Genomic DNA, 24,348 nt, shown 5'->3' with positions numbered 1-24,348 from the left:
CTATTTGTTGAGTCATTAATTGACCTTTGGAGGGTAGTTTTGAATTATTGAATGGAGCTGTATCATATACTGTAACTAGCTGAGCATCATGATCAGAAAGCCCATTCTCAATAGGACAAGAATTTATGTTGGTCTATAGAAGTATTATTTATCAATGTGCTGCTGTCCTTTACTACCCGAATAGGAAAATTAATGACAGATGTCAAATTGAAAGAACCGAGCAAGACTTCCAGGCCATTCTTCCTATTAAACTCTTTCAATGAATCAACATTGAAGTCCCCACAAATAATAATTTGCTTTCCTCTATCTGACAGGTACACAACAAGGCATCCAAGTTTTCCAGGAATAAATGAAAGTTTCCTGAAGGGGACCTATATACTGTTACATTTTTAAAAGAAGTTGACAGGCACATGCTTCTATATGTTACTCTAGACAAAACTTTTTTGAATCCAAGATTTCTACACAGTGATAACTTTTGACATATGTGGCGACTCCTCCTCCCACCTTATTCTCTCTACTCATATGTGCAGCTAGTTTATATCCACTAACATTTACCTTTTCCATATCAGACACAATGTGATGCTCAGTGTTGTGATGGTACTTTGACATGTCACAATAGACATACTAGCGTACATGTTACTTTGGACATGGGGGAGACTTAAGATTAAATAGTCACCTTATAAAACAAACAAATACCCTGATACACATCTTCCTGACAAAAGAGTATGGTATTATGTTCTGTTAAGTCACATCTACTCCCATAGGTGCACAGTAATAATTTGCAGGATGGAATTAAACACATACTGCAACTTGTTCCTTCGAAAAACGCTTGTAAATGTAGCTATTGCACATAAATGGATGACAATGTCCATTACTTTTCGGCTAAACTACCTATGGGATAGTCGTTCAGACTGAGATAATATATAGAACGACTGCATGTGGAAGTCTAATTCATCCGCAGAAGATGATGTGGATTACAAAAAACACTTATTGAAACGATCTTCAGGTATTGCTTGTCACCCTGGTACCATTACCAGGTTGGATTAATAGTGAATTCAATGAAGAGTGGCATGTATGTACCTCTGTAGTTGTAGTGGGGTTCTAAACAGACTCCTTTGTGGTGTTCGCTGCAAGGGAGTTTCTACTGCTGGAAATTCGATTAATATGCTGTGAGCGATATATTATCTACTCCCACACATGTTTCATGCTTGATGTCTTTCCTAGTGGTGCTGTCATCTTTCAGCATTATTATTGTCCGTGTCTCGGAGCTACAGCGGCTTGAGGAGCGTTATAATGAACTCACGTTGATGTCCCAAATTCGACTGATGTAAATTCTATGGAACCCACCTGGGTTGCTGTCAGGCGCCATCACTGTATATGCATATCAGTGGCCCGTTATTTATGCGAATTACCTGACGTGTGCGTAGGCATCTAATGCCACATACCTCCACAAAACCACCAACAAACTGTCGGATCCCTGATACGCAGAATCAATTATGTATTGTGGACAAACAAGGTATTAAGCAGGTGGTCATAATGTTTTGGTTCATCAGTGTATCTGACGTCCAAATGGGCATGAGGGTCAAGGGTGGAAACATTTGCGAATCGGCTACGTTTCTAAACTGTTTGTGTGCCGCTGTGTCTGAAGTATACCATGCGTGACAACATCGCACTACCCAAAACCAGTGCTGGGGCAACTGTGGTGCACCATGGGACATAGATGAGAGGGGAGAATGAATAGATGAGAGGGGAGAATGACTGCTACAGAGAGCTGTATGAGCAAATAGACGTACAACTGTTGAGTAGCTGACGGCCCAGACCAACCAAAGGGCTACCAACAGTGTCTCCTCAAGAGCCATTCCACCAACGTTGCTGCGTATGGGCCAGTGAAGTAAGCACATGGTTCATGCATCCATGCTGGCAGCTGTACATCACGACAGGGGCTGGAATTTACACGCCAGTACTGGAACTGGACATGCACTGAATGGAGACAGGTGGCCTTTTCTCATGAATCACGGTTTGTGCCCCATCGGACAAATGGCAGTTGGCGTGTATTGCGTGAAACGCCTGAAAGCAAATACCTTCACACGTCATAGTCTGAGGAATGTTTTCGTGGCATTCCCTGGGTGGTTTCGTCACTCTGGTATACACAATGGGCCAACGCAAGTATGTGTCTATCCTTGAGGACCGTGTCCATCCCTACATGCTTTTTGGCTTTCCTCTGAACGACGGTATTTATCAGCAGAACAACGCAACGTGTCTCAGAGCTCGCAGTATACATGCGTGGTTTGAAGAGCACTGGGATGAGTTTACTGTACTTCCCTGGCCACCAAACTCTCCTGATTTAAACTCAATCGAGAATCTGAGGGATGGCCTCGATAGGGCTACTCGCACCATGGATCCTCAGCTGAGAAACCTAGCGTAGCTGACCGTAGCACTTGAGTGAGCATAGCTCAACATCTCTGTCGGTACCTTCCAGAAGCTCGCTGATTCTCTTTATGCACATCTCGCATTGGTCTGTGCTGCAGAAGGTGGTTCTTGAGGCTTTTGACAGGCGGTCAGATTAGTGTGATTGGGCAGTATGTAATCGGCCTCAAACCTTCCAGTGTCTCCAGGTCTTTTATACAACTTTCTTTCATGGATCTTAAACCAAGTATTCGCAATTCTAATAAATTATGATCTGCACGAAACCCTATCAGGCGACTTCCTCTTTCATTCCTTTCTTCCACTCTTTTCCTTCTACTATTTTCCCTTCTCGTCCTTTACGTACCATGAAATTCAAGTTTATCATCAAAATTAAGTTTTATCTTACCCAGCTGTTTGAATTATTTCTTTCATCTCATCACGCATTCTTTCAATCTCTTCATCATCTGCGGAGCTAGTCGTCATATAATCTTGTACTACTATAGTGGTGTTAGCATTGTTTCTGGCTTGGTTACGATAATCCGTTCACTATGCTTTTCATACCAGATTACCCGCATTCTTATTTTATTATTTATTATTAGACCTTGTCCTGTACTACTCCTATCCGATTGTGTGTTGATAACGTTGTACTGAACTGACCAAATGTGCTGTTCATCCTATCACTGCACTTAACTAATTGCCATTATATTTGAATTAAGCCTGTCTCTCTGTCTTTTTCTATTCTCTAACCTACCTAATCGACCTTCTGCAACCCGTAGAATACCAGTTTGTTTTGCCTGATGACGATATCCTCTTTCGTAGTCCCCTCCCAGAGATCCATTTGGGGGACTATTTTACCCCCGGAATATTTTACCTAAAAGGATGCCATAATCATTGAGCCATACAGTAAAGCTGCATGTCCTCGGGAAATGTAACGACTGTAGTTTTCCATTGGGTTATGTGCCAACATAGCAAATGGCTAGGTGGCTAATGTTGCGAGGACAAACCAGTCAATTATGCAGATTGTTGGCTCCGTAACTACTGAGAAGCTGCTGCTCCTCTTCAGGAACTATATGTTCGATTGGCATCTCCATTGTTACCCCTGCAATGTGGTTTCACCTACGGTAGGGCTATCCCTATCGTAGAGGCACGCAAACCACCCCACCTTGGCAAGATCCATGGTCTGTGGGGGCGAACAAGTTTTCTTACTATTTTTTACAAAAAAGGCTTTTAGATAAAAATTTATCCGCTTCGAATACTATGCAGTAAAACCGTGATATAAGATAAATAACAGATGTAGTTATTTGAGGAAGCGACAAGAAGATTGAATAATTAAACAAATGGACACTCATTTATAATGGCTATAAAGTGGCAACTAATGTTTTTAGAAAATCAGCTTTTAGCTGTTAGTGCAAGTTATTCTTTGACTAAAAGCTCTTTTGACACAAATGACTGAAAACGAGAGAATAAATGATAGAGTCATTGTCTGTGGTAGAGCAAGTGACTACTTACGTGCGAGTAAAAATATTTTCCAACTGAGACTTTGCGTTGGTTCTCTTGGACATTAACAATATCATATTCAGCATTAATACGATCTCCATTGTCATCAAATGCCACCTTTCCTGTAGCTCCGTCAAGTAATTCCTGCTTTCGTATGTACCTGCAAAATGTTTGATTGTTTAGTTGGAAAGTTTTGCATAAATATATTTCTATACTTTTTTAGGAATATTGTAAATGTTAAAATTGTTGCAGAAATAAATGTTAACTAAAAGAATCGCTTACTGATGCCCCAACTGAACTTTCAGTCCAAACTTTGAGAAAGGTCAGTATTTTTTTGTAGTGCTGCATAACTCAGTATAATTACACGTACTTGGTGAACACAAATTTGAGATTGATTTCCGTTTATCTCTAACACAGTATATTCGTAGGAAAAATAAGTATTTCAGTAAACAGAGATAATGTTCTTTGCACAGCGGAAATGTATACGACTGTAGGTATAGTTACGGCTGGACAGTGGCAAAAAGAGACAGAAGATATCTGAAATTATCTGAAGGGAGGAAATGCTAATCAAAACCCCTAATGACGAGTTTATGTAGTAAAGATGGACATAATGCAAACAACTGGGAGGATTTTCACAATCCGTATGTGGTTGCAGGATAACGTATACACGTTCCAAGGACCTAATGAAATGATGGTGAAATGTTTGAAAAAGTTATTTGTATTACCAGTTAGCAGTTCATTCAGTGTGTTCTGATTATCCACGCCATGTATCGTAATTTCCAGCTGTTGTAGTAGATCCAGCTTTTTGCCTTTGTCCTGTCTATGTAAAATAACGAGATCCTGATCTATTCCCAACATGGGTTGTGTCCCGTTTCCCAAATATGCGTGGCTACAGCTGACTTTTAGTAACTACATTTTTAGCGATTGGCAGGATTCCATCATTTCATGAGGTCGTTGGATCATGTATGCGTTATCTGTTTGTATAGACATCTCTGTGACTTCCTTGTTTACTTGCGCGTGAGCTCACTCGCGTTTCAGTGTCGTGTTTGGCTACGTGGTGTGTGGTAACAACGAAGACGCACGGGCGGTTTACGACGATAGAGGAGTGAGCCATGTGGTTAGATGTTGAATACCATAGGCGACACCATTTTAGAGTTTTTTTATATTTTGACGACTATGTGGAGATGCACCTTGGAAGACACGGCTGCAACAAGGGAAGTAGCCACGATGTTTCAATTTTGTTATCAGTTTTATTGTACCTGGTGCATGTTCCATTTTAGCGAATTTTAACAGGTTCTTTTACTTTTTATTATTCTGATGATGGAAGCTTGACTTCCGAAACGCGTCAATCTTAGTGTTTTACAGTATAAACAAGTGGTTGAGCCGATATACTTTTTAACATTGACATCTGGAACTGATACTATAAACACGGTACTCGTCAAATACGCTCCGGAAATTTTTATTCAAATACTACGAAGTTTTGTAAAAATTTAACAGACATTGAACGTGGTATGGTAGTTGGAGCCAGGCGCATGGGACATGCCATTTGAGAAATCGTTAGTTAATTCAGTATTCAGAGATCCACAGTATCAACAGCGTACCGAAAATACCAAATTTCAGGCATTACCTCTGACCACGGCGAAAGCAGTGGCCGACGGCATCCACTTAAGGACCAAAAAGCAGTGTCGTTTGCGCAGAGTTGTCAGTGCTAACAGACAAACAACACTGCCTGAAGTAACCGCAAAAATCAATGTGGGACGTACGACGAACGTATCTGTTAGGTCAGTGCGGCGGGATTTGTCGTTAAAGGGCTATGGCAGCAGACGAACGGCGCGAGTGCCTTTGCTGACAGCACGACATCGCCTACAGCGCCTTTGCTGGGCTCGTGACCACATCGGCTGAGCCCTAAACGACCGGAAAACCGTTGCGTGGTCATATGAGTCCCGATTTCAGTTGGTAAGACCTGATTTTAGGGTTCTAGTGTGGCGCAGACCACACGAAGCCATGGGCCCAAGGTGTCGACAAGGCATTGCGCAAGCTGGTGGCGGCTCCATGATGGTATGGCTGTGTTTACGTGGAATGGACTGGACCCTTTGGTCCAGTCGAACTGATCATTGACTGGAAACTATTACGTTCGTCTACTCGGAGGCCATCCGCATCCACTCATGAACTTTATGTTTCCAAAAAAGATGAAACTTTGAGGGATTACAACGCGCCATGTGAGAACATTCTGAACAATTCCAGCGAATGACATGGCCATCCAGATCGCCCAACATGATTCACATAGAACATTTATAGGACATAATAGAGAGATCAGTTCGTGCACGATATCCTGCACTGGCAACACTTTCGCAATTATGGACGGCTATCAAAGCAGCATGGCGACTTCCAACGATTTTTTGAGTCGACGCCACATCGAGTTGCTGCACTACGCCGAGACAAAAGGAGATCCTGCACGATATTAAGAGGTATCTCATGACCCTTGTTACCTCAGTGTATTCTTCATTGCCATTCCACTGTGTTGATTAAAGTGTTTGCTCTGAATTGGGATTATGTAACTTACGCATTATTTTAACAGCTCTTCGATAAGAATGTCTTGAACATGTGGTGTGCTATAGCTTGCAGATATTAAAAACATGTTATCAGAAAGATTGTAAGTATGTCACATCTGACTCACGACAGTTTTATTTTGTCTTTTTATCTATAGCAGTAGCCGAGCACCTTTTTAATATTTGTATAGAAAGTTGTTATCAATTCAAACATTGCTTTGAACAACGCAGTGCTTTAATAGACGTGGTCCAGTTGGAAATGGTATGCCGTTACGTTCCTCTGAGCTTTGAAGTGACTTACACAACCAATTTTAGGGGGATGTACAGCTTAACATCTATTCGGAACCACGGTGCAGCTCCGAGAGGTGAGAGAAGTTATAAGTGACAGATAAAAGTGCTAGGACTGTATGAGGATTGAACCTCAGACCTCTGAATTTGTAATTTGGCAACTTACCGCTATCTGTTTCTTCGTCGTTTCATCTGTCCGAGTTCATAGTTGAAGGCTTCCCTCAGTTATTTTATTACAGAGGGCCATATGTATCTGACAGCCGACTGAAATGAATTAGAAGTAACATATTTCCTACGAGGGCATGCTGACAAGTAACGCCTCCGAATTTTTTATATTAAAACTCTTGAAAGCTTTTCAAATAAAACAAACGTTATTGACATTCCACACCTTAATTGTTCGTGTCTACATATTTGCGGCCCTCTGCCGTTAGAGAGCTCCGAATTGTCGGGTGTGACGTGGTGGTGTGTAACATAACTATATGGGTAAGCCAAATGAAAACCGAACACCCACAACAAGGCGACCATGGAATGGTTCCATTCAAAAGTAATCCCTGTTACACCGGAGCCAAGGTAGCCCCTGAGGGCCGGCAACCCACATTACACCACAGAGGACGAGGTTGTCTATGCCCAAGGCGTACCAAAAGCACCATGGTAAACACCGGCTACTTACATAAAAGATAATGGAAACAGACATTCCGAGCACTACTTCCTGCAGGGGGAGTTCGAGCCACGGCCTGCAGGAATTATCACTACGCCAAAACCTGATTGGCTGAAGACAGCTATTTAGGGGCGAGAACCAGCCCCGAAGTTCAGTTCACGCCGGATGCCGACCTCGTGTACTGCGACCGTTGAAGATTACGTCTTCGTCTCGGAATTAGACTGTTATTAGTGTGTAAGTGTGTTACCACGAACCTTTGGGGAAAATTAGAAGTGAACTTTTGTTTGCCTCATCTAGGAGACTTTTACTGGCTTCGTTATTGTTACCTTTCGTTTGTATGTTCAGTCATCAACCTTGTGAACTTACATCAATAAAATTTGTGTTTGTGAAAAATTGCAAATTGTCAGTCACAACAATCCCCAAATGCATTAATACACTGGACGACAAGGCGATCAATAAGTGTTTCGTAGAAAGGGATCGACAGCTGACAGATCCACAACCGCACTCAGTCTTGCACTTCCTCGTCTGACTGGAGCCGACGTCGATGCATGTCATTCTTCAGATCGCCAAAGATGTAAAAGTCACGTGGTGAAGGATCCGGACTGTACGGAGGACGTTGCTGTGTTTCCCAACCAAATCGCCGAAGCGTGGCCTTCTTCTGATTGGCAGTGTGGGGGAGGGCATTATCGTGCAACAGGATGATTCTGTCCGACAGCATTCCTTAGCGTTTTGACATTATGGCGTGTCGCAGTTTCTGAAAAGTGTCTTCAAAGCGCTGCGCATTGGTTGTGGTTCACATTCGAGGAACTTGACGAACCTTATTGGAGCAGCTCTAGATTTCTTTGGCGGGGGATGTGCGGAGGTTTCTGCTGTTACCTTTGCCTTTGCCCTCGGGCTGTCGGAATGCTGTCGGATGGAATCATCCAGCTGTACGACAACGCTTGACCCCACACTGCCAATTGGACTAAAGCTACGCTTCCAGGATTTGACTGGGAAACCCTGTAATGTCCTTGGCATAACACATATCTTTCACGGTGTGACTTTCACATATTTGGCGACCTGAAGAAAGACATGTGTGGATGTCGGTTTCAGTCGGACGAGGAAAGAGTGGGTGTGGTTTTGGATCCGTCAGCGGCGTACTGCTTTCTAAGAAACGGGAATTGATCGTCTCGTCTCCCAGTGAGATGAAAGTCGTAGCGCGTGTAGTTATTACTTTTGAATGGAACCATTCTACACTACTGGCCATTAAAATTGCTACATCATTTTTTCGGATGAATCCAGGTTCTGTTTACAGTATCATGATAGTCGCATCCGTGTTTGGCGACATCGAGGTGAACTCACATTGGAAGCGTGTATTCGTCGTCGCCATACTGGCGTATCACCCGGCGTGATGGTACGGGGTGCCATTGGTTACACGTCTCGGTCACCTCTTGTTCACAATGACGGCACTTTGAACAGTGGATGTTACATTTCAGATGCTTGACGACCCGTGGCTCTACCCTTCGATCCCTGCGAAACCCTACATTTCAGCAGGATAATGCACGACCTCATGTTGCAGGTCCTGTTCGGGCCTTTCTGGATACAGAAAATGTTCGACTGCTGCCCTGGCCAGCACATTCTCCAGATCTCTCACCAACTGAAAACGTCTGGTCAACGGTGGCCGAGCAAATGCCTCGTCACAATACGCCAGTCACTACTCTTGATCAACTATGGTATCGCGTTGAAGCTGCATGGGCAGCTGTGCCTGTACACGCCATCCAAGCTCTGAATTAATGCCCAGGCGTATCAAGGCCGTTATTACGGCTAGAGGTGACTGTTCTGGTTACTGATTTCTGAGGATCTATGCACCCAAACTGCGTGAAAATGTAATCACATGTCAGTTCTAGTATAATATATTTGTCCAATGAATACCCGTTTATCGTCTGCATTTCTTCTTGGTGTAGCAATTTTAATGGCCAGAAGTGTATGAACCCGCTCCCTATGACGGCTGTTCGATTTTAATTTGACTGGTCCGCATACGTCGAGGCGAGAGGCACATCGTGCTGAAATCAAGTTCCTAATTCAAAGAGTTCGTCCACACATGGAGCACTCTTTCCTTCAGCATGACAATGCCTGTTCATAGTTGAGCGCTGAGACATCTGCAATAACCGATGACTTGAGTTCACAGTCATTGTTCATCCTCTATACAGTCCCGATGTAGCTCTATTTGATTTTCGTCTGCTTAAATGTTAAAGAATACCTTCAAGGACTTCACTTTGTTTGTGACAAAGCGTGGATCCATCAACAAAGTGAAACATTTGACAATGATAGTATCAACAAAACGGTCTCTCGTTTGAAAATTTTGTTCGTCGCCAGGGTGACTATGTAGAGATATAAATATGTAAATATGAAGAATGAGAATGTAGGGTGTCGTCAAAGTTTATTTTATTTGAAAAGCTATAAGAGTTTTAACATTAAAAAATTGAGGGCGCTACTTTTCAGCAGGTCTTCCTTTAAATGAGATGTTGCTGTATCACACTGAGTATGCTGATTTATAGTAATACTCATTGCAAAATAAAATCAGACAAAAATATCCATCTACTCTGGAACACTGTCTTAAAACTACACAAAAATTATTGTAAGTGCGATTGTGTTTGCACTTACTCAAATAATATTTTTCCAGTTTCCCAGATAGAGCCAGACGTGTCGCAGTCGTTTGGAGCTTCCGTTATGTTCTCTGTTTGATTCATTGCCTTTAGAGCTGATGCCAGCACATAGCTGAAACAAAACATTACAGTTACCATTCATTATATGCCCATATCAATACCTTACGTCTTTAATTTTCATTGAATGCTTCTTAGTATGAATTAGTAAAACCTCATTATGTAAAGAGTATCTAATAGGAAGGAGGATTTAATCATTTGATTTGATTTTTTTTCTAATTACAGTTCAGAAATTTCGAAAATAAACTTGAATCATTCACTCTGTGTAGGAAATAGCAGCGGTAAGGTATCCCTGTTGTTGTTGTGGTCTTCAGTACGAAGACTGGTTTGATGCAGCTCTCCACGCTATTCTATCCTGTGCAAGCCTATTCATCTCAGAATAACTACTGCAACCTACAGCCTTTTGAATCTACCTCACATCTCACGGTGTCATGTCTTCCATTTCATTTTCATCTACGTCGTCTTCCATTTCTGTAACATTGCCTTCAAGTTCATCTCACTTGTATAGTCCCTCTATATACTCCTCCCAACTTTCAGCTTTCCCTTATTTGCTTACGACTGGCTTTCCGTCTGAGCTCTTGATAATCATGCAGCTGCTTCTCTTTTCTCCAAATGGCTCTTTAATTTCCCTGTAGGCGCTATTCACCTTTCCGCTAATGAAATATTCTTCTAAAAACTTACATTTCTCTATTAGCCACTTCTGTGTAGCCATTTTGCACTTCCTGTCAAACTTATTTTTTAGACGTTTGTATTTCCTTTCACCTGCTTCATTTAGTGCATTTTTACATTTTCTCATACCATCAATTAAATTCAGTGAATTTCTAGTAGGCCTTGTCTTTTTACGTGTTTGATCCTCCGCTGCCTTCGCTATTTCATCTCTTAAAGATACCCATCCATCTTTTACCGTATTCCTTTCCCCTGTTGCCTAATGCTCCTTTTTGAACTTTCAACAACGTACGGTTCTTTCAACTTATACATGTTTGCTAGAAATAGAAGTCAAATATGTAAACAAATATTGGTGAAAAGGGTGAAATATGTGTGATACTATGTGATCAAAAGTATCTGGACACTCCCAAAAACATACGTTTTTCGTGTTAGCTGCATTGGTACTACATATCAGCGACCTCCGTAGTCATGAGACATCGTGAGAGAGCAGAATGGGGCGCTCCGCGGAACTCACGGACTTCGAACGGGGTCAGATGAATGGGTGTCACTTGTGTCATATGTCTGTACGCAAGATTTCCACACTCCTAAACATCCCTAGGTCCACTGCTTCCGATGTGAAGGTGAAGTGGAAACATGAAGGGATAGTACAGCACAAAAGAGTATATCCCGACCTCGTCTGTTGACTGACAGAGACCGCCGTCTGTTGAAGAGGGTCGTAATGTGACGGCAGACATCTATTCAAACCATCTCACAGGAATTCCAAACTGCATCAGGTTCCACTACAAGTACTATGACAGTTAGGTGGGAGGTGAGAAAACATGGATTTTATGGTCGGGTAGCTGTTCATAAGCCACACATCACACTGGCAAATGCCAGTGGAGCGTAAACATTGGATGATTGAACAGTGGAAAAACGTTGTGTGAAGTGACGAATCACGGTACACAATGTGGCGATCGGATGGCATTGTGGGGGTATGACGAATTCCCGGTGAACGTCATCTGCCAGTATATGTAGTGCCAACAGAAAAATTCTGAAGCAGTGATGTTATGGTGTGGTCGTGTTTTTCATGGAGGGGGCTTGCACCCCTTGTTTTGCGTGGCTCGATCATAGTACAGGCCTACATTGATACTTTAAGCACCTTCTTGCTTCCCACTGTTGAAGAGCAATGCGGGGATGTCGATTTTCATCACGATCGAGCACCTGTTCGTAATGCACGGTCTCTGGAGGAGTGGTTACATGACGATAATATCCCTGTAATGGACTGGCTTGCACAGAGTCCTGACCTGAATCCTATAGAACACCTTTGGGATGTTTTGGAACACCGACTTCATGCCAGGTCTCACCGACTGACATCGTTACCTCTTCTCCGTGCAGCACTCTGTGAAGAATGGGCTGTCATTCCCCAAGAAACCTTACTGAATTCCAGAATTACCGATGGAGGACGCCATGAACTTGTAAATCATTTTCAGCAAGGTATCCAGATATTTTTGACCACATAGTTTATGTGCGTACATGGAGAAACTCATGGCAATAAAGCTCCTTCTAAATTCATTGGTCAATTTCAATCAGATTTGGTACATATATTCTTACAATCTGGAAGGAAATACTGTGGGCAGCAGTCTCCTACTGGGTTGAGGTTTATATCATGGAGAGAGAAAGGGATGGAGGATATGGAAAGGGGGAGGGAGGACATGGAGACAGGTAGGTGGAGGAAGAGATGGACAGGGAAAGGGGAGGCTGAAATGGACAGAGAAAAGGAAGAGGAGGAGCTGTACTGAGAGATGATAGAGAAGGAATGGCCAAAAAGATAAAGGAGCAGGAGATGAACAGTGGGGGACAGAAGAGTAGATGGACAGAGAGAGGGGGTGGAGGAGATGGACAGAGAGGGACATAGATGGAGATGGACAGAAAGTGGGGGGGAGGGGTGAGTGCAGGTGTAGGACAGAGAAGAGCGTCAGAGGAGAGAGAGAGAGGGGGAGAAGGAGATGGACAGAGAGGGAGCCAGGAGGAGATGGACAGAAACTGGGGGGGTAGGGTGGGGTGGAGGTGTAGGACAGAGAAGGGGGTCAGAGGAGATGGACAGAAACTGGGGGGTAGGGTGGGGTGGAGGTGTAGGGCAGAGAAGGGGGTCAGAGGAGATGGCAGAGAGAGGGGGAGAAGGAGAAGGACAGAGAGAGGGGGAGAAGGAGAAGGACAGAGAGGAAGACAGGAGGAGACGAACAGAAACTGGGTGGGGGGGGGGGCAGGTGGGGTGGAGGTGAAGGACAGAGAGAGGGGATTAGGGGAGATGGACAGAGAGAGGGGGAGGAGGAGATGGACAGAGAGGGAGGCAGGTGGAGATGGATAGAGAGTGGGGGGTGGGGCTGGACGTGTAGGACGGAGAAGGGGTCAGAGGAGGTCAACAGAGAGAGGAGGCTGGAGGAGATGGAGGCAGGGAGGGAAAGGGTAGATGGGCTAACAGAAGATTGGAATACATACACACCCGGTGAGCACTGGGTACTCAGCTAGTAAACTACAGAGCATATTGTTTGAGAACAAACCTCAGTTAATAATGGCATATGTTACTGAACTTCACGTCATTTGGTGTGCTTGCATTTGTGGTGCACACAGTGGCATTTTGTCTTTGGTGGGTAAAGTGTGTACTGAAGAAGCATCTGTCTGCATACAGAGTGTGTATGGTGTGTGCATGCATGTGCAAGTGTGTGCTGTGTGTGTGTGTGTGTGTGTGTGTGTGTGTGTGTGTGTGTGTGTGCAAGCCTCAGTATCGTGTCTATGCTAAAATACTCAACATACTCCATGACAAATGTGGGGTAAAATGCTAAAACTAAAAACATTTAACATAACATTCTGGCAATAATTCATTCTCTCTGTCCCGTTTTCACTCATATTCTCTCATTCACATGAGATCAGCCACACATGTTATACAATCGTTTCAATGCTTTCTGTTAAAATACCGTAATCTCTTCGTCTGATAACATAAAGGCAAGATCAAATGACAAGCTATTCTGTTTTCCGGACTAAATATAAGATACTTTCAGTTATAATGGACGTATGGATATATGCAAGAACCAGGCTTTGGTAGGTCTGTCTTGAGCAGAAATTCGTGCTCATTGATGCCTTTACTTGCCATAGCTTATCATCCATCATTTCCAGCCACTCTTCTTCCCACTGACGCAAGCACCTCAAGAGACAGGCAAGAGAGAACATACAGCCACCGGATTGTCGGCACTCACTACAAGGTGCACAAGTGCTAATTCGTTGCCTTGGATTTCGATACGCAGAATGTTTATAATGAGAGTGCAGCACTTTTCTCTAACGAGTTGCTATGTAACGATTCAAATACGTGTAATTTTGTATAAAAGCTTGTTTGGTTTGTAATTTAGTTTCCTAGAATTTTACTATTTCCCCTTTTTTTAGACATCATTATTAATGACTTGATCATGGTAAGAATTCAAAATCTGTAAGCATACCATATAAGTGCCATCAAAAAGAAACATATAACAAAAAACTTTTGTCTTTCTTTAATTTTTAGTTGAGCATTGGCTGCGTTTTGTCGCCATTTGAATGGTCGCACTTCCACACACCTAGCCTAAACTACACAGGCTGCCTCCTTGTGTGGACTAAGGAGTGTAGGATACCATGGGGGAGAGATTCATTTGGTGCTGAACGCTTTCCTGGTGTTCAAAAGTAACCAACAAGCTGTATAACTTTCTCTGCTGATAATCCGACTTGGCGGCGTCATTTTGGCGACTACCCTGTTCGTCAGTGACTTGTTCTGTTTGTTAGTGGACCCAGTCTGGGAATCGATTAATGGCGTGGGGATAATAAGTCACTTCCCACTGAATAGAGTTTGTGACATCTGAAGAGCAGAGAAAGAGGTCTCTGGTTGAGGATGACAATATTGTACTGCTTAAGTGGGTGTTGTTGTCACTGTTATGTATATATAGCGCTTGAGAAACCACAAAGCTCTGCACTCAATACCTGGAACACTTTTGTGGCACTGGAACGATCCAACAGCAGGAAGTGGTGGGTGAGTTATGATGCGCCATCAGTGAATCAGTGAAACCAAATTTGTCTATACAACATGTATCATTAGACAAAATATTACATGACACTCAATATTTTTAATTTTTTTGTGGGGGTTGGAAAATTACCCACTTACTATATCCAGAAATTCATCTAATGAGTAGAAGGAGTTGCCATTAAGAAATTCTTTTAATTTCCTTTTAAATGCTATATGGCTATCTGTCAGACCTTTGATGCTATTAGGTAAATGACCAAAGACTTTTGTGGCAGCATAATTTACCCCCCTTCCGAGCCAAAGTTAGATTTAACCTTGGTTAGTGAAGATAATCCTTTCTCCAAGAGTTGTAGCTATGTACACTGCTATTACTTTTGAATTCGTTTGGATTGTTAATAACAAATTTCATAAGTGAATATATATATTGTGAGGCTACAGTGATGATCTCCAGCTCTTTAAATAAGTGTCTGCAGTATGGTCTTGGATGAGCTCCAGCAATTATTCTGATTACACGCTTTTGTGCAATGAACACTCTTTTGCTCAGTGATGAGTTACCCCAGAATATGATGCCATACGAAAGCAGAGAATGAAAATAGGCGTGGTAAGCTAATTCACTCAGATGTATATCACCAAAATTTGCAATGACCCTAATAGCATAAATAGCTGAACTCAAACGTTTCAGCAGATCCTCAGTGTGTTTTTTCCAGTTCAACCCCTCATCAATGCATACATCTAGAAATTTTGAATATTCTAACTTGCTACCAATTTCTGATCGACGTCTATATTTATTAATGGGGTCATTCCATTTACTGTGTGGAACTGTATATGACGTGTTTTGTTAAAGTTTAAAGAGAGCCCACTTGCAGAGAACCACTTAATGATTTTATGAAAAGCATCATCTACAATTTCATCAATTAATTCTTGTCTGTCGGGTGTGATAGCTATACTCGTATCATCGGCAAAAAGTACCAGCTTTGCATCTTCGTGAATATAGAATGGCAAGCCATTAACATATATTAAGAACAGCACAAGACCGAAGACCGAACCTTGCAGCACCCCATTCTTGATTGTTCCCCAGCTTTTTGCATATTATGTGAACTGTTTATTTCAACATTCTGCACTCTTCCACTTAGGTATGATTTAAACCATTTGAGCACTGTCCCATTCATACCACAGTACTTGAGCTTATCTAGAAGTATTCCATGATTTACACAATCAAAAGCCTTTGATAAATCACAAAAAAATCCCATCAGGTTCCTTCCGGTTACTCAGAGCATTTAATATTTCACTTGTGAAACTATGTATAGCATTTTCCGTTGAAAAACACTTCTGGAAACCAAACTGATATTTTGTTAAAACTTTATGTTTACAAAGGTGTGAAGCTAGTCCACAATACATTACTTTTTCAAGAATTTTGGATCAGGCAGTCAGAAGAGAGAATGGGCGGTAGTTGTTGACATCAGATGTACCCCCTTTTTTATGCAGTGGTATAACAATGGCATACTTCAGTCTATCTGGGAAAATACCCTGCTTCAGAGAGCTATTACATATATGGCTAAGAATCCCACTTATTTCTTGGGAACAAGCTTTTATTATCCTGCTGGAAATGCCATCAATTCCATGTGAGTTTTTATTCTTGAGAGAGTTTATTATTAATTTCAGAAGGAGAGGTGGGTGGAATTTCAATTGAATCAAATGGTGTGGGTAAGACCTATTCCATTAACTGCCTTGCTTTTTCTAATGAACATTTAGATCCTATTTTCTCTACAACATTTAAAAAATGATTATTCAAAATGTTTTCGACTTCCGGCTTGTTGTTTATCAAGTTTCCATTAGCTTTGATGGTGATGCCGTCATCCTATACTCTTGGTTGTCCTGTCTCCCTTCTAATAATATTCCAAATTGTTTTGATTTTGTTATCAGAGGTATTAATCTCAGACATGATGCACATGCTTCTGGACGTTTTAATAACTTTTCTTAATGTAGCACAGTAGTTTTTATAATATTTGGCTATTTCTGGGTCATTACCCTTTCTTGTTGTTAGATACAGCTCCCTTTTGTGGTTACAAGATATATTTATTCCTTTAGTAAGCCAAGGTTTTTTGCATGGTTTCTTATAATTAGATTTAACTACTTCCTTGGGGAAACAGTTTTCAAATTCTCTTACAAGTGTATCATGAAATAAGTTATATTTTAAAATAGCATCAGATTCCTTGTACACCTCATCCCAGTCTAACTGCTGAAGATTTTCTCTGAAATTTCTATTTGTTGAGTCATTAATTGACCTTTGGAGGGTAGTTTTGAATTATTGAATGGAGCTGTATCATATACTGTAACTAGCTGAGCATCATGATCAGAAAGCCCATTCTCAATAGGACAAGAATTTATGTTGGTCTATAGAAGTATTATTTATCAATGTGCTGCTGTCCTTTACTACGCGAGTAGGAAAATTAATGACAGATGTCAAATTGAAAGAACCGAGCAAGACTTCCAGGCCATTCTTCCTATTACACTCTTTCAGTGAATCAACATTAAAGTCCCCACAAATAATAATTTGCTTTCTTCTATCTGACAGATAACACAACAAGGCTTCCAAGTTTTCTAGGAATAAATGAAAGTTTCCTGATGGGGACCTATATACTGTTACAATTATAAAAGAGCCCTCCTTCAGTTTAAGTTGACAGGCACATGCTTCTATATGTTGCTCTAGACAAAACTTTTTTGTATCTAAGCTTTCTACACAGTGATAACTTTTGACATATATGGCAACTCCTCCTCTCACCTTATTCTCTCTGTTCATATGTGCAGCTAGTTTATAACCACTGATATTTACCTTTTCCATATCAGACACAATGTGTTGCTCAGACAGGCATAGTATATCTATTACATTATCAGATTCAGTGTCATCTAAACAAACCAGGAGCTCATCTACTTTATTCTTCAATCCCAGAATATTTTGGTGAAAAATGGCGACATTATTTTTTACTTTACTTTTGTGAGAATCTATTTTTTTCTTTAATCCACCAATATTTTGGTTAAATATGGTAAAATTATTATTTACTTTCCTGTTGTGAGAATTTTGTGAGTTTTGGACCTATTTAGCACCTGCCTGCCTGAACTTCTCATTGGAGTCTTATACGTTTTCATAAACGCAGTAAGACAGCAAGTTTGTTTGCGTGGCCATCTTCCGCAGCAAGTGCAGAAATACTTGTTTTGTAAATAAAACTACCTAGTCCTGCTGCCACTTTTTTCCCAGGCGCGTTCCGCCTTTTTCTTGTTCTAAGGCATCATTAATGGGATGATGGGCCCAGACCAGAGTTAAGATCAACCATGTGATAGAGAATGTCCTAACTGCAAAAGGACATCTGTGAATTTAGAATGTGTTTCTTGCAAACAAAAGCACTGGAACCGTCCTGTGTTCTTAAACACTTAATGGTATACCACAATAAGGAAGCAATATGTGTGATGACGATTTTCTTTTTCTTCCCCATAATCCTATTATCAACTCGGGTGACGTATAACAGATGGAGAAACTGCATTAGGGGCTCCATGGTTCCAAGTCGATAGTGTTTGAAAATTCGTCAAATAAAACTAAGACTGAGACATCTATCAGCTTATTAGGTATTTTGTTTTTAACCGTAACAGATATGCTAATAGATCTGCCTTTGGCTGTTACATATACTTGTTTGCTATGCGCTAGTGATAAATGTAGGTTTTGTTCGCTGGTTGCTGTAGGTCATTTGCTATGTGAGTGTATTTGCCAGTGCACGTCTTTTCGCTTACACCAGTCTTAATCAGCATGCTAATTCCTGCTCCAGTTCCTTCACAATAGCTGTGGATTATATTGAAAGGGTGTGCGACATTTATGCTTTATGTATGTTTTATGTATTATGTGTCTTTGTCACTTTGCTATAACGTACACACTGAGTCTCTCTAGTTTCCTGGCTCGTCTTGCACTCTAAGTAAGTAGGTGGATCCTGACTCCTGAGAATGTGAGCCACACCATGGTTGATACACACTGATGTAGAGTGACGTCAGATGCCAAGTTTCGGAACAGTCCTGCCCTAGTTTCTGCATTCTTTCATGCAAGTGCGTTTTGTCTGGAACACTGGTATTCAAAACATCGAGAATTTCACTTCACCTCTTTCTTCTAGTTTATTTTAGATTCATGTGCATTTAGTGCACGGTTGTAGCTATAGCAGCTGAATGCTTGTTTCATGATTCTGAGTGAGCTATGGGAAAAAGTGGGAGAGGAAGTTAGTCACTACTTGCCTGGCGGCCGCCCTGAAGGGGAGACACTTGATGCAGTAGGATTTCGCCAGACTAGAATCAACACCAATGGCTGAGCGCTACATTAGAAGGCGCTGGGATTATTCCAGCAGCGGGGCACCCTGACTGTACAAGGTAGTGGTGCCTGTGGATACGAGAATATCTCAAAAAATGTAGCGGCAGACAATACTTGCATTTCGACCAGGACGCGTAATCTTTTTCAGAGGACGCTTTTTGGCCATAAAAAACATAAGCGCAGTTTTTCGTTAGGTGGACGCTTTCTTCGGTCACTGGATGAAAATATTTTCAGTGAGGTAGCATTTGTCCACCTTGTGTCAGAAAAAGACGTCACTTTGTGCTATGCTTTGTTTTCTGTTTTCTTGGGATGGAAAATGCTGGCCTGGCAGCGAGGCTGGGAAGAGATTTGAGCGCTCGTTTCTCTGTGCATGGGAAAATGTCGGTAGGTAGGAGATATAACGTAGGTATTAACGTTTCTATTGTACAAAATATTTGGCGCTAGCCCTCTGTTTGGTGGAGGAAGGTGCACGAAATTGTGATACTGAACTCTGGAGAGAAGAAGCTGTTGTGTCTAGGGTTCCAATGGTTCAAATGGCTCTGAGCATTATGCGACTTAACTTCTGAGGTGATCAGTCGCCTAGAACTTAGAACTAATTAAACCTAACTAACCTAAGGACATTACACACATCCATGCCCGAGGCGGGATTCGAACCTGCGACCGTAGCAGTCGCTCGGCTCTAGACTGTAGAGCCTAGAACCGCACGGCCACTCCGGCCGGCTGTGTCTAGGGAGATTAGGCGGTAAGCACTCTTAGAGTGAAGTTGTCTCGGATCTTGACTTTTTGTGCTCTCTCTGGACTTCGAAAATTTCTTACTGATGAACTGCAGAGGTGGAAGAACATTGGAGATGAGGATGATCTGGCTATCTCACAATTGATATATTGGGCTCATTCTATTGTGGTAATGTTTGTCTTGCAGATGTAGTTCCCAGCACATAACTTGTATCTTTGGCACGGGGTTTCGAGACTTTGATAAACTTTAGGCATGATCAGACTATGGGTTGTAATCAGTTTATAAGCATCATTCCATAGAAGTACGTGTAGTTCCCAGCGTTTTATTGGGCAAAGCATGGTGCCTAGGACTATGTGTAATATCGTGTCAAGATTCGCGCAACCACTCGTGCAACCAACTACTAACGACAAATTCTGTGGTTCATCATCATCATCATCATAATTTAAGACTGATTATGCCTTTCAGCGTTCAGTCTGGAGCATAATCCCCCTTATAAAATTCCTCCATGATCCCCTATTCAGTGCTAAAATTGATGCCTCTTCTGATGTTAAGCCTTTTACTTCAAAATCATTCTTAACCGAATCCAGGTACCTTCTCCTTGGTCTACCCCGACTCCTCCTACCCTCTACTGCTGAACCCATGAGTCTCTTGTGTAACCTTGCTTCTCCCATGCGTTTAACATGCCTCCCACCGTCTAAGCCTGTTCGCCCTGACTGCTACATCTATAGAGTTCATTCCCAGTTTTTCTTTGATTTCCTCATTGTGGACACTCTCCTGCCATTGTTCCCATCTACTAGTACCTGCAATCATCCTAGCTACTTCCATATCCGTAACCTCAACCTTGTTGATAAGGTAACCTGAATCCACCCAGCTTTCGCTCCCACACAACAAAGTTGGTCGAAAGATTGAACGGTGCACAGATAACTTAGTCTTCGTACTGACTTCCTTCATGCAGAAGAGATTAGATCGCAGCTGAGCGCTCATTGCATTAGCTTTGCTACACCTCGCTCCCAGTTCTTTCACTATGTTGCCATCCTGTGACAATATGCATCCTAAAGTACTTGAAACCGTCCACCTGTTCTAACTCTGTTCCTCCTATTTGGCACTCAATTCGTTTATATCTCTTTCCCACTGCCATTACTTTCGTTTTGGAGATGTTAATCGTCATACCATAGTCCTTACATTTCTGATCTAGCTCTGAAATATTACTTTGCAAACTTTCAATCGAATCTGCCATCACAACTAAGTCATCCGCATATGCGAGACTGCTTATTTTGTGTTCACATATCTTAATCTCACCCAGCCAGTTTATTGTTTTCAACACATGATCCATAAATAATATGAACAACAGTGGAGACAGGTAGCAGCCTTGTCTTACCCCTGAAACTACTCTGAACCATGAACTCAATTTACCGTCAACTCTAACTGCTGGCTGACTATCTATGTAAAGACCTTTAATTGCTTGCAAAAGTTTGCCTTCTATTCCATAATCTCGTAGAACAGACAATAACTTCCTCCTAGGAACCCGGTCATATGCCTTTTCTAGATCTATAAAGCATAGATACAATTCCCTGTTCCACTCATAACACTTCTCCATTATTTGCCGTAAGCTAAAGATCTGGTCCTGACAACCTCTAAGAGGCCTAAACCCACACTGATTTTCATCCAATTTGCCCTCAACTAGTACTCGCACTTTCCTTTCAACAATACCTGAGAAGATTTTATCCACAACGCTGATTAAAGAAATACCTCTGCAGTTGTTACAATCTTTTCTGTTTCCATGTTTAAAGATTGGTGTGATTACTGCTTTCGTTCAGTCTGATGGAACCTGTCCCGACTCCCAGGCCATTTCAATTATCCTGTGTAGCCATTTAAGACCTGACATTCCACTGTATTTGATGAGTTCCAACTTATAATTTCATCCACCCCAGCCGCTTTATTACAGTGCAATCTATTGACCATTTTCTCCACTTCCTCAAATGTGATCCTATTTCCATCATCATTCCTATCCCATTGTACATCGAAATCTGAAACATTATTGATCGTATTTTCACCTACATTGAGCAACTCTTCAAAACATTCCCTCCATCTGCCCAAGGCATCAACAGGATTCACCAGCAGTTTTCCTGACCTGTCCATAATACTTGCCGTTTCCTTCTTACCTCCCTTTCGAAGACTGCTAATTACATCCCAGAATGGTTTTCCAGCAGCTTGACCCAAAGTCTCCAACCTGTTTCCAAAGTCTTCCCAAGATTTCTTCTTGGATACTGCATTTATCTGTTTGGCTTTGTTTCTTTCTTCAACATAACTTTGTCTGTCCACCTGAGTTCTAGTATGTAGCAATTTTTGATACGCCATCTTTTTCTTTTTACAGGCTGCCTTGACTGCGTCATTCCACCAAGCTGTGTTCCAAGACATTCTTTAGCCACTTCTAGTACTGCGTCCCTGTACCTTGTCCATTCCATTTCCAATGACTGTAATTGACTACATTCAACTAAGTGGTACCTTTCTGAGATTTATGTACTTGTGTCTGATTTCCTTATCCTGAAGTTTCTCCACTCTTATCCTACTACATATGGACCTGACCTCCTGCACTTTCGGCCTCACAATTCCAATTTCACTGCAGATTAAATAGTGATCAGTGTCATCAAAGAATCCCGTGAATACACGTGTGTCCCTCACAGCGTTCCTGAATTCCTGATCTGTTATTATATAGTCAATGACAGATTTGTTTCCCCAGCCTTCCCAAGTATACCGGTGAATGTTCTTATGTTTAAAAAAAGAGTTTGTGATTACTAAGCCAATACTGGCACAGAAATCCAAGAGTTGTTTCCCGTTCCTGTTGGCCTCCATATCCTCTCCAAATTTACCCATAACCTTTTCATACCCTTCTGTTCGATTTCCAATCCTGGCATTAAAATCGCCCAAGAGCAGAACACTGTCGTTGTCCTTTACTCTGACAACTACGTCACTATCCATCTGATCTTGATCTGTCCCTTCACGTTGCGAATATACTGACACAATCCTAATTTTCTTGCTACACACTGTCAAATCTATCCACATCAGTCGTTCGTTTACGTACCTTATTGCAACTACGCTGGATTCCATTTCTTTCCTGATGTAAAGCCCTACGCCCCTTTTTGCTATTCCTGCTTTGACTCCTGACAGGTAAACCTTGTATTCTCCTACTTCCTCTTCTTTCTCACCCCTTGCCCGTCACTAACAGCTAAAACGTCCAACCCTATCTTACTTGCAGCCTGTGCCAACTCTACCTTCTTCCCAGAGTAGCCCCCGTTGATATTAATAGCTCCCCATCTCTCTACCATTCGTTTGCCGAGTCGTATCTTAGGAGTCCCTGGTTTGTCAATTAGAGGTGGGACTCCGTCACCTCCAAAGGTCCGCGGCATTTTGCTCTGATTGTTGCCAGCATCATATTTAAAGTACCAGGGAAGAAGCTTGCTAGCCTTACTTGCCCCGGGTCCCATTGGGTTTTACCCCTAACGGTTGAGAGACTAACCGGTGGATTTGGTAGTCTTTGTAGTCTGAGCGCAAAGGTGACCACGACTCAGAATATGTTCGAGATGGCCAGCCTTATTACAAAGTAACTGGTATCCCGACTGTCGGGACCACTTACTTGGCCACACATATGTTGCCCGTTGTTCATGAACTAGGACATGGCAACAGGAACCCACACCATGGTTGTCTTACAAATTCAGTACGGTATTATAAACTTGCTCATTCATTACCAAAACAGTCTCATCCCCATTTTATCATACTAATTAACTGTGTCAATGATTGTACGTAGTATGATTTCATTATTCCATCAGACTTCATGATATTAAATTGCATTACCTTGTTGAACTCATATGAGCAAATATGGAGAAAATCATTGTTCTAACGCAACTGCCTCTAGAATTAAATTAAATTACTTAGAAATTCTAACCATTTCTTGATAGATACTGTAAATGTAGAGGTACCATCACCATAGCCCAGTTGCTTGGGCCTGTTTTGACAGTTGGGTTCACGCGAACTGTCTGCTTCACGCACTGTCCAGGCGTACTGGACTCTTTTATCGAAATTTGGTTCGGAGCTCGCTTGTTATCTCGCGTTAAAATGGCTTTAATCTGCCTTTTTTTCTGCTAAGGAATCAGAATGAATTTTAATTAATTGAAGAAATTTTTGATTATTGAAGAAAATTTACTTCAGGCCAACATTGATACAATTACAATGAGGTTTCTAAAAAATTTACTTCAGACTAACATTGATACAATTACAATGAGGTTTCTAAGTTGAAAGCAAATTTTAAAAAAGAAATAAAGCAAAGTGAACTGAACCTAAGTTGCTGGCACAAACGTTAATACATATTTTCTTTGTGTGTTTGTGGGTTCTGGTCCACTCTAGCTTTACTTGCAGCATTGTATGGTCGGATTCAGTACTTTGGAGAAATTTTTGTTGAGCTTTGTAGTTTCGACATAAGTAGTGA

At 41.7% G+C, this 24,348-nt stretch overlaps 1 protein-coding gene across 1 annotated transcript in view; it reads right to left on the bottom strand.

Annotated features, from left to right (window-relative positions):
- LOC126298972 (glutamate [NMDA] receptor subunit 1) overlaps positions 1–24,348 on the bottom strand; it is a 516,838-nt gene that overhangs the window by 132,895 nt on the left and 359,595 nt on the right. The window contains exons 8-9 of the mRNA XM_049990592.1: positions 10,042–10,155; positions 3,916–4,063 (exon numbers count right to left, since the gene is read on the bottom strand). Coding sequence (XP_049846549.1) covers positions 3,916–4,063; positions 10,042–10,155 — 262 coding nt within the window. The remainder of the gene's footprint in view (positions 1–3,915; positions 4,064–10,041; positions 10,156–24,348) is intronic.

Source organism: Schistocerca gregaria, chromosome X (assembly GCF_023897955.1).
Source record: "Schistocerca gregaria isolate iqSchGreg1 chromosome X, iqSchGreg1.2, whole genome shotgun sequence".
Lineage (NCBI taxonomy): Eukaryota > Metazoa > Arthropoda > Insecta > Orthoptera > Acrididae > Schistocerca > Schistocerca gregaria.
The sequence above is the reverse complement of the archived record's forward strand: the minus strand, read 5'-3'. Positions and strand labels throughout refer to the sequence as shown.